The following is an 11,546-nucleotide window of genomic DNA, read 5'->3' as shown; positions in this document are numbered from 1 at the left end:
TACTGTCATTAGTAGGGAACAGGTAGAAGTGCTTCTGTCTGTCTGCATGTCTATACGTATCAGATCTCAAATATCAGAAAACTGCAGTAGTTTAAATATGCTAATGATCTAGTTCACTGAAATGTATAAATTTACAAAAATGACAGCAGCTACCCATATCATCTGAGAGGGAAGTGGTTTTGCTCCTAATTGATTCATGAAAGCATCCAGGACTGTGGTTCTGTTCACTCTGGTGACATCTGTGGCTTTTGCTTGTTTGCTTCTGGTCCTGAGTCAACCAGGGAGCTCTATGGACGTTTGCAGCCTCTGGTGGTGCCTCTCTCTTTTCTTTGGGAATAGGGTGTAGTGGCTTCTTCTGGCTGAAGGGGAGACCTTGATGTTGACCTTTTACTGGACACATGGGTCTAAACAGCCTGTATCTACCATACCTGGCCCAGCAGAAGGAGAAATGTGCTCCCTTGTTGCTGCTTTCAGACATCTGTGACTGCCAAGACAGTCAGAGCACTGCCTTATTTTTAGCAGTGCCCCCAGCCACTTTTATGTCTGTGCTCATTGGAATGTTGTGGAACTGGTCCTGAGCGATCCCTCTGCTCATCAACACTTTCCATGGCAAAAGCATTTTTAACGGTTTCACTCCCCAACCATAAAAAAATTGAATTTGACCCAAAGAAGTTTTCCATCCCATGCCAGCACTGGGCAGACATTCGTATTGCCTTCTGACATCTTTTATGTGTCTGCCTCCCTTCCCCTCTGCTTCCCCTCCACCACCTAAACCCTTCTGGAGTACCTTGGTTACAGTTGTCCTTCGCATCCAGCCACAACACTCAAGCATTGCAATCACAACCAACAAATCTCTCATCCATCCCCTTTTCCTAGGTTTCCAGGGACTAATTCAGCTGTCTACACAGAGGTGTCTAATGCCACTTGAGATGCTCTCAAGTACCCAGGCTGACCCTGCAGGTCTCCAGAAGATCCTGTACTGTAGCTCCCAACCCTGTGCAGATGTCTCAGATAGCCTACGACTTCTCAGGTGACTCGAAATGCCTATGTTCAGGCAAATGAGTCAAGCTTCAGCTTTGTCTTTTGTCATTTGCGCTTTCCAAGCCATATGAAAAGGCAACACCATTCACAGTTGCCCTGGATGTTGAATTAGTGACAGTTCAAGTGGAGACATATGTGGGACAGAGTGCTTGTTACCGTGCTGATTAATTAAATTAAAGTAATTAAATTAAATTAAACAGGCCTGTTCCTAGCCTTGAGGCCTTCTTATAGAGTGAATCAGTGTCCATTAGGGCTGTTGCTACACCTGAGATTACTCCCTGGAGAGCATTTTGGGTATATCTAACTCTGCAGACCTTAAGGAAGCCTCTGAGGTTTGAGGCTCCACACCTGGTAAATGTACTTCTTCTGGGTGAGTGTTTTAAAACTGAAACAGAAACAAAAGCTGCGGAGATGCATGAAAAAATGCACACCTGGCACTTGGTATGAGGTAAGATGTTTCTCTGGGCCTGAGATGATGAAAGAAATGAATAGTTCAGGTTCTGCTCTGTTCAGGCTGGAACTATTTCATGTTCAGATCATCGGCTGTGGTGGGTTGAACTTGGCCAGCTTCCAGACCCCCACCCAGCCACCCCTTCACTCTCGCTCCTCAACAGGACAGGGGTGGAAAATAAGATGGAAAAGATCATGGGTTGAGCTAAAGACAGGGAGATGGCTCATGAGTGACTATCATAGGCAAAAGACTTGACTTGGGGGAAATCAGTTTAATTTATTGCCAGTTGAAGATAGAGTAGGACAATGAGTAACAATGACAGAACTAAAACACCTTACCCCCACCCACCCCTTCTTTCCATGCTCAACTTCAGTCCTTCATTCCCAACTTCTCTACCTCCTCACCTGCAGTGCTGCAGGGGGACAGGGAATGGGGGTTGTGGTCAGTTCATAACACACTGTCTCTTCTACTCCTTCCTCCTCATGTTCTTCCCTTGCTGCAGTGTGGGACCTTCCCATGGATTGGTGGTCCTTCAGGATAAGGAGCCATGCTTCAGCACGGGCTGTCCAAGGGCTTCAGTCCTACAACGCATGTCCACCTAGTCCAGCATGGTGTCCTCCATGGGCTGCAGTGTGCATATCTGCTCCACCATGGTCCTTTGAGGGCTGCATTTGGAAAACCTACGTCACCATGGTCCTCTGCACGGGTTGAAGGTGAATCCCTGCTCCAGCACCTGAAGCACCTCCTCCCCTTCCTTCTCTGAGCCTGTTTGTTGCAGGACTATTTCTCAGAGTGTTCCTCAGCCCTCACTGCCAGGCAGTGCTTTTGCCCTTTCTTAAACATATTTTCCCACAGGAGCCACCAGCATTGCTGATGGGCCGAGCTGTGTCTGTGGTGGGTCCATTGGAGACATCCGGAACTGGCTTTCCCTGGAATGGGGCGGACTTGACTTTGCCTCACAGAGACATTCATGGATCCTCCAGATGCCAACACCTGGGATGGACACCCCATACGTCTGCCCATAGGTCACTGTGCAGTGAAAGCATGATTTTATTCCACACCACACTTGGCACTAAAACCACCTTCCTTGGTGTTTTACTGAGCCAGAGTCCATTGGTGAGAGCAGATCTCATAAACAAGTTGGAGTAGAGCAGGAGAGCAGTTGCACAGAGTGGGAGAAATCCTGTTTTGGCACGAAGTGGGGCAGTGAGATGACACAAAAGGCTGGGGTGGGGAGTGGGCTCTCCACCCCATCTGTCCTCTCTGAGGCCATTCCTGCATGGCTGTTTACAAGTCAGGAACCACCTCTGGTGACTAACAGTGATCAATGTATTCACGCATAAGTTATAAACCGATGCAAGATAGTGGTACAACTCATGATATTCCAAAGTACACAGCCACAGCAGAAATAAATGTAAAAGAAAACAGATATAAACATAGTGGTTAGTTAAGTAGTTTCAAACAGCAATTACCAAAGCATTTTTAGACGGTTTGCAGTCATTGTTATTCCCCTTCTGCAGCTAGCCCATGTACCAGCTCTAAATTACTCTCTTATTGACAATAATTCAACCCAAAAAATTATCTAAATCAAATAATAACAATAATAATTTAATTCATAATAATTTAGTTTGAAGTATTTTCATGAATTTCCCTTCACTTAGATGGTGCAGATAGAACATCTGTATTATCTACACTGGCTGGAGAGTTGCATTAGAGAGTAAATTACTTGCTTTTTCATAATATCAACATTTGTAATGGGCTCCACCTTTTATTACATTCCCTACGTCATGCAAACCTTGCACTTCACACAGGACAAAGTCCTTCGCAGTGTCTTTTCCAGGTTGGGATTGCTGAAAATTAGAATAAGGGAATGAACAACTGGAAAAGTGTACTGAAATACTAAAATGAGAAATGCCACAGGGTTTACCTTCTTTGTGGCATAGATCAGTGTCAAGATCAAACATGTAAAGTTGATGCTGTAAGTGACGAAGAAGGACAGAATAAATTTCATGGCTTTGACATGGGCATCCGTGCTGATGTTCTTCCCTGAGTCTGTCTGCATCTTGCATTTGTGTCTCCAGAGAGAAAAGAGGAGGAGAAGGGCAGAAGAGATTACTGCCATGAATGTGGTGGCAAATCCAAAGCCAGCGAGAAAAAAAACAGGGAAAAAGTGTTCATCCATTCTGATATTCGTTTTCCAGAAATTTCCTCGGGTGGTGGCATTGTGGTTGCTACAGAGCACTTCATCGGTGATACGGTAGACAAAGATGCTGATGACCAGGGATAAAAGCACTGAACCCAACAACAGCCACGGCACAATCCTGTCAATTTTTACTTTCAGATAGCTGAAAAAGATGTGCCTGAAATTTGCAATTTTTATACAATAAAAAATGCAAAGACAGGCAGAAACCCACAAGTTGGAAAAATTTAAAAAGCTTTGAATAGATGCCAATAGTTGGGGTATCGGGTAAACATAAAAGTACCGGGGATAAATTATTGAAAGTAAGGAATACACCCATGTAATGCACAAATACCAAAATCTGCAGCATCCCAAAACCAGCAAGATCTTCTCATTAGAGTTAAAGTTTTTCTTTTTGACCCAAGCAATGCAAAGCACAGAAGCGATGAAAGCGTTTATCCACATGCCAGCAAACATCTGAAGTGAGATGATGACCATAGCCACGGCATCATATGAAGTGGCATTAAACTGATCTTGAGAGTAACAAGCTTTCATCCTCCAAGCTGGGTAGCGGTGCTGGGCCAGAAAAGTAGGTTCTTGCACCAAAGCTTCAGGCAGGTTGGCAGCTGCCGTTTCCCGAGTGTCACAAATGGAACAGGAGCTTTATAGAGCTGGTGGTGGGGGGGGCTGTGGTGCTGCTCCTATTCAGGGCAGGGCAGGTGCAGGAATGTAAATGTGCTGGGCTATTCCCTTACCTGGTGTCCGTGTCCATCTCCAATATTTGAATTTCATTTCAGAAGAGCTGTGTTGAGTGACACAAACAAAGTAGGTGCTTTTCTGCAGTGGGCAATGCTGTGATTTGTGACTATTGTATGTTTGATTGCTCTCAGGATTCATGATCTGGGTTCTCCTGTCCCATCGTCACCTACAATGCTCACGCGGAGGGGTGCTCTCAATGGTGCAGCCACTGTCCTCTTTTGCTGAAGAGTCCAGGAGCTGCAAAATTCAATCAAGATGCTGAAAACTGGAGTTCATTTTTATCCTTTGAGGGCACTCGTATGGCCCATGCAGGTAGCAGTACTGAGTGTGCAGGAGTGTGCAAAGCCCCTTCATGTGGCGCCCAGGAGGAGAAACTCTCTGAAAAGTCAGAGGTAAAGCTCAGACCTGCTCTTGCCCTCTCACCAAGGGGCCTTTCTCCTGCCTTGCTTCACCCTGGCCCATGTGACTTGTGTTCACAGGGAAAGGCCTGGGTGAGATTCCCATGCAAAACACTGGGACACATGGCTCATAGGCACGTGAGCAGGGCCCAACCAGGACCCCTCACTGTGGTCTTGCTCTGAGAGACAAAGTCTTTGAGATCTCCCGAGGAAACCCAAACTAGCATATTTTGCTGGAACTTGATGGCTGGAATTCTGTTGATTACAAAAATAACACTATTTTTAATTTAAAGATGATGCTTTAGAATAGATGCCATAGAATCAGAGGAAAACAATAATTTATTTGCATCTACCAAGATATTTTCAGGAATACAAAAAGAAATCCCGCTAAGCAAACTTTCTCTTAAAGTGATTTATTCAGGCTGCAGACCATAAGCCTCTTGTTTTGAAGAGGTTGTTTCTTCCATACTCAGCAGCCTCGGTGGTCTCATGTCAGGATGGGGCCAGGATGGTTCATGAAGCAGAAGAAAAGAGTGAGATTATCTCTGAAGAAGTCAAAGAAATTTTAAATAATTCAATAACTTCTGATTGCTACAAGAGTTAATACACTAAGAATAGTTATAAAATGAGCAGGCAGATTGCTTATCAGGTTGGTTTATGACTATATCTAGTAAGATTAAAATCTGCTCTTCTTTTTAAAGTTCACTTTTTGATGGCTCATGCTTATCAGTACTTCTGAAGGCTATTCACCTGCAAGACACTGTATCTACACTGGTAGGTAGCACCAGATGATCTTCTGAAACGGATTCCTGGAGGATATGTTGTTTCACAACACTGGTTACCTGCTCCTCTGCCGTTATGGTATTCCCACCTGATCCTCCATTTTCTGGCTTGGGATCAGGGTGAGATTTCGCTTTATTTGTCTGTGATTTTGAAACTGTACTTCCTGTGTGTCAGATCCAAAACTCTGTTGAAGACAGAGGTAAGGATGCAATGTTTTTATGTTAGTGGATGCCTATCAGTCATTAAGTGGGGAATTATATCAGCTCATGTTGTTTAGTCACTAACTTAAGTGACTTATTGCTTTTGATAGTTGATGATGTTGATGGAGCACAGCTTAGGAAGGGCTTTCCAGAAATAAACTCAGGTAAGTCAGGACAGTAAATAAACAGAGTGTTGAATTATTACAGAGATCTAAGCTAGCTTTTGGGGACCACAAGTCTGGCAGATGTGATGGCACCAGAGGGGTCTGGAAGTTCCCTCCTGTGTGAAAAAAATCCCAAATGCATCATGGCTACAGTGCAGGGCAATTAAAAATGTGTGTGTGGGGAACACCAGCTGCTTCTGGAGAGAAGGGAGAAGATCCTGCCTTTGGAGTCTGGTAGCAGCCAGAGAAGATGGAAAGGCAGAAGCAGGGAGCAGGGCAGAGGACACAAGGGTTCATAAAAGGTTGGTGTTGGAAAAGGAAGATGGAAGTCCAGAAGAATGGTTTTATATGAAGCCCAAGATCTTTATCTTAAATTTGGAAAAACACTCAACTGCTCCTGGGGAAGGGTCAGCAACCCCTGGGCTGAACCTGCATCCCTCCCCACTGCAGTCTTCTGTAACACAGTTCCTGGAGAAACCTTGGCAGTGGCTCTAATTCAATTTATGCCTTGTTGATGCGCATTTATCTTAAATGAGTTGGTTGGTTTCACATGACCGATGACCAAGATATGAAGCTTAAGTAGCTTCATACCTGAGCATTGCCTTGAGAGAGTTTTCATTTCCTGACATTGCCTGTTATCTGCTTTATGCTCTAGTCTAAGTTTCTTCTGGTTTTGCTGACAGAACAGAAACATGGTGTAGGGTTGGGTTTTTTTCTGTTTTGTTTTTGTTTTGTTTTCTTCTTCTCTACATATGTGTGTGAGGACAATATAACTAATTACTGTAACAAAAGGTGTGAATATGAACTCTCTGTGCCAGGATTGTACTTATATGAGGGCATTAAATGAAAATGTTATACTAGCAGGACCATATAGCGGCTGGGGTTTGGGCTCAGCTCTGTATGGTGAATCTGGCACCTTAAAGAAATAAGTGTATAAAATTAGAGTCTCAAATGCTGTGCTCTTAAAGCATGGAAGATGTGGATCAGCTGCTTAAAACACAGGTTTCTGTTCCCAGTTCAAATCCATTCCCTCCAGAACCACTCTAGAAGGGGAAGAAGTCCTCCAAACTTTGTATCTACCAGCCCCTGTGGATATTTTGGATACCCTTGTGCATCTCAAACGGCACCAGACACCTCTGTTTTGGCAACTGGATGGTCACACAGCTGTAATGGGATCCGAGACATGTAGCACATACATAGGGACTGTGGGGTAGGCATTTAGATTTAATTGCTTGAATCTGAGCTTAGTTCAGATTCAGGTGTTTGAAAAGGTGAACAGAACCTCTTCCCTCTCCAGAATCCTTGTCTTTCTCCTTTAATTTTATGGGGAATCCCAGATGATTACCCTAGGTTAGCTAACTAGTTAGGCTATTAGATGCCTATCTATTCCACCTATACATCAACTTCAATGTTCAGAAGTCCACAGTTGTTTCACGATACAAGCCTGGGAAAAAGAATCAAATTTTCTCTAAGCAGGTGTTATGAAATTGTTATGGAAATCATAATTCAACCCCAAATCCTCCTTTGCTGCAGGAGGAGAAGTGGCATGTTATAGTGTGGCAATGGTTATTTGTTTGCTTGTTTTCTGGGCTGTTGCTGTTTAAAGCAAGATGGGTTGGTTGACGAGACAGCCTGATAATTAAATTGTGTGGTCTTTGAAAAAACACATATTGTAGTTCTTGGTACGTTACTCTGGCCTAAATGGCTGTTGATCTCATTTCAGAAACAGGAAGGAAGCTTTTTGAAGGTGATATTATCTTACCAGTATGTGCTGCTGATCTAAACCGACATCAGAAAGAGTGGAGACTGGGCTTAAAATGTTAACACAAGCGTGTTGATCTCATTAACAGGTGGAAGCGAACGCTCCCAAAACCAGCTCCTACGGATGGAAATTTCCCATCCCCTATATCCTAGCTGACAGCCTGGGTGATAAGACTTTTTGTTATGGTAGCACTTTATTTCTTACTTTAGATATACTCTGGTTTTGTCCAGCTCTTGGGGCTGCTTTTGTTTCGTTTGCTTTCGGGTTATGCTGAATTAATGTCCTTGTTACTGCTGGCCAGACAGAGCAACACAGCTCTGCCCCAGCACACATTGTTTTCCATGTAACAGCCCCAGTCACCAGCCGGATGCTGATGAGCAACCAATTTAATTAGTGTCAGTGTATCTGGCTGAGATCTCTAGATAATGAGGTCAGGAAATCCTAACCTCAAGAACACGCATGTTGTTCTAGTGCACCCTTCGTGCCTTATCTCTTCTTAACAGCCCCAGCTCAGCACAAACAGAAAGGAAATGCAGATATTTCATAAGTTAAAAAGTCCAGAGCATTCTCCCCGCTTTTTTTTTTTTTGTCTAATTTTAGGCACTATTTTAAATTTTGAACAATTTAGGAGTTGAAACTAATAGTAAATCAGTGTTAAAACCCTATGGGTCTCTCCTGTGTTTACCAGCCCCAAGCTCAAAGTTTACAATGCTTGAAATTACATAATAGCATGCAGTAAAATCACCCAGCAGAACCTGAGCAATGCCTTGAGTGTCCAAAAGTCCGCTTGTTTGTTTCAGCACTATCAGTTTCTCTGATAAAAGGTGTTATCTCTCCCTATGGCCTCTGCCAAAATTACTCCCATCAGGGAATTCTGCTAACAGCTCTTTCATCCAAGCAGGCGTTTTTTATATATGGTCATATTTCTAATCTTCACTTGTTCATACTTTCTGTCTAGAATTATATTTATAATGTTATAAAAGCAGAACAACTGCTATCGTTGTCCTCTGCTGTGTGTTTCAGATCTGAACACCAAAGGTGTTACCCGTCAGGCGTTTGACATGTTCAGGCTGAAGTTTTTTGTTGATTTCAGACCCCACGAAGGGCAACAGCCTTACTTGAAATTTGAAAAGCTGGACGGGTAATTTTGTATTAACAATCCACTTTGTACCACCTTGTTTGATATGATAGTTTTTCCAACTCGGGAGACATTAATTATCATTCTTGCTTGTACAAAGGACATAAATACTTGAGCCACATTTCTGTCCCAGAGCTTATTTGTACAACACTGGCGATAAAACTCAGTGCAAACAGACTAACCAAAGGTATTATCTGCATTTGATAGAATCATAGAATCATCCAGGTTGGAAGAGACCCTTGGGATCATCGAGTCCAACCATCTACCCTACACTACAAAGTTCTCCCCTATACCATAACCCCCAACACCACATCTAAACGTCTCTTAAACACATCCAGGGAAGGTGACTCAACCACCTCCCGGGGCAGCCTATTCCAATGCCCGACCACTCTTTCTGTGAAAAATTCTTTCCTAATGTTCAGTCTAAACCTACCCTGTTGGAGCTTGAAGCCATTCCCTCTCGTTCTGTCATTAATTACCTGTGCGAAGAGACCAGCACCAACCTCTCTACAGTGTCCTTTCAAGTAGTTGTAGAGAGTGATGAGGTCTCCCCTCAGCCTCCTCTTCCTCATACTAAACAGTCCCAGCTCCTTCAACCGCTCTTCATAGGATTTGTTTTCCAATATTTGATATTGTCTTCCAATTAAGATGTTCTCTTAATATAAGAAAACACTATTTTATCTCCATTTGCACCCTAGCTACTGAAATGGATCCCTTTCTTGGGGCTCTTTCAGGGAAAAAAAAGCAAATAACTTTCTCCTGGTGTCGATTAGGGGCAGGGTATGTCCCTAGCGTGTTGGGGTTAGCGTGTAGATTCCTCCTTGCTTTCAGAGGCAGGGTTGGGTTTCACTCACCAAATGTTGAAGCCAACAATGTCTACCGCTGGGCAGGTCACCACGGGTCGCCTTTGCAGTCAGCGGGGAGGTGGTGACTCTTCCAGGCCACAAACTCTCTCACTTAAAATAGAAATCTAAAATAGGTCTGGTGACTCACAACCCAAATGCCTGTTACTGCCCAGGGAGCGTAAAGGTGCCAGGGAAGCTAACTCAGCAGCAGATGCCAACACTGTGACTGTCTAAAGTTAGGTCAGAGGACCTTCCTGTTTTCTGGGAAGTACCATCAAGAAGCTGGTGACACCAGCCAGTGTCTGTGTCTGGGAATCCAGTGTAGATCTTCCCTCGGGTGTGGGGGAGACTGGTGCATAGCATTTTTGGGCAGCGTTTTTTGGGTTTTTTTAAACCCACAGAATTATTTCTGAATGGACATCAAAAGTCAGGATTTAAGTTGTATTTAGGAACCAAACCAAGGAAGATAATGCATCCTGAGTACACTGGCTGCTCAGCGCCTCTGAAAATCAGGCCAGTTATTTAAATACTTTGGTAAATATACACATAACCAACTGGCAAAAAGGAATGAAGTGGCCAATCATTCCTGGGACAGGGACTCATTGCCAGGCTGTGGCAGGGTGCTGAAGGTACACGTTGGTCCATATTCTGGTGTTGCGAATCTAGTTGGGGCAAGACTGAAAAACACAGATGGGAAATTCTAAAAAATATTATTTTTTTACTTTTACCTTGGTCTTGCAGTTGAGTTAGTATGTAGATACAAGTCATAGAAGGTATTATGCAAAATGGGTGCAATTTTCTGAGTTTTTGTCTTACAGGTGCTGGGACCTTCAGAGTGGCCAGATGGTGATAATAGGAGAGAGATGTGACTGTAAAGCCATAGTGCAACATGAGCTCCTGCATGCCCTGGGGTTTTACCATGAGCAATCCAGGACAGATTGTGATGACTATGTTCAGATATGGTGGGATGAAATTATTGAAGGTGCAATGCAGGTCTGAACTGATTGAGAATCGTCTGTAGATGCATTTTAATTTTTTTTTACAATGGTAAAAAGTGTCTGGTTGAGAATGGCTGCCTACAAGTTGACAGCCAGACCATTATTTAGTCACGGGTAAAACATTTTGAAAAGATGTTATGTGCTAAGATTTATTTCTGGTCTTGCCTAATCACATGTGAATGTTTTTGTATAGGTTTTGCACATGCCTTTGACAAACAGAATGACAGTCTCCTTCTTGACCTCAATACCCCATATGATTATGAGTCAGTCTTGCACTATGGACCATATTCTTTCAACATCAATAGCAACGTTCCTTCCACTACAACAAAAATTCCTGAATTTACTGAGATCATTGGGCAGAGGTTGGATTTCAGTAGGACTGACTTACTGAGGTTGAATTACATGTACTACTGCAGTAAGCCCTTCTTCTCACACGTGTATTTGAAAATCCTTACTCAAGCTTCATGTTACATGGATGGAGTCACACAAGAGGAGTAGGAAGACTTCATTCTTGGGATCCTCTTGCAAAAGCTAAAAGAAATTATAGTTCTTATGCAGCAGCAAGCTCCATGGTGGCCAGATGCTAATTTCTTTATAGAACAACATTGGAGTGAATCAAGGGTCTAACACCTTTCATTCACACAGACTTTCCCATAATATTGCATGTAATAGTTACTGTTTCCTTCATGAATTATGATCATCATGCTGTTGATGGTGATAAAATCTTCAAATAACAGTAGTCAGGAATTGAAGCTCTCCAAAATCTCAGTATTTTAAGTTCCTATTTCTGTGATGTTTGGTAAGACAATTGGGCTCAGGAGCGTGAAT

General features: G+C 43.2%; 1 protein-coding gene across 1 annotated transcript; it reads right to left on the bottom strand.

Annotated features, from left to right (window-relative positions):
* Positions 1-3,272: 3,272 nt before the first annotated feature.
* LOC141468548 (taste receptor type 2 member 9-like) lies at positions 3,273-4,226 on the bottom strand. Its single transcript, XM_074153655.1, has one exon. The coding sequence runs from the start codon at positions 4,224-4,226 to the stop codon at positions 3,273-3,275; it is 954 nt and encodes a 317-aa protein (XP_074009756.1).
* Positions 4,227-11,546: the final 7,320 nt, after the last annotated feature.

This window comes from Numenius arquata, chromosome 9 (assembly GCF_964106895.1).
Source record: "Numenius arquata chromosome 9, bNumArq3.hap1.1, whole genome shotgun sequence".
In the NCBI taxonomy this organism is placed as follows: domain Eukaryota; kingdom Metazoa; phylum Chordata; class Aves; order Charadriiformes; family Scolopacidae; genus Numenius; species Numenius arquata.
Note: the sequence above shows the minus strand (reverse complement) of the source record. Positions and strands in the feature narration are given on the sequence as shown.

Coding starts and splice junctions, on each gene's coding strand:
- LOC141468548 (XM_074153655.1), bottom strand. CDS start 4,226: ATGAAAGCTTGTTACTCTCAAGATCAGTTTAATGCCACTTCATATGAT.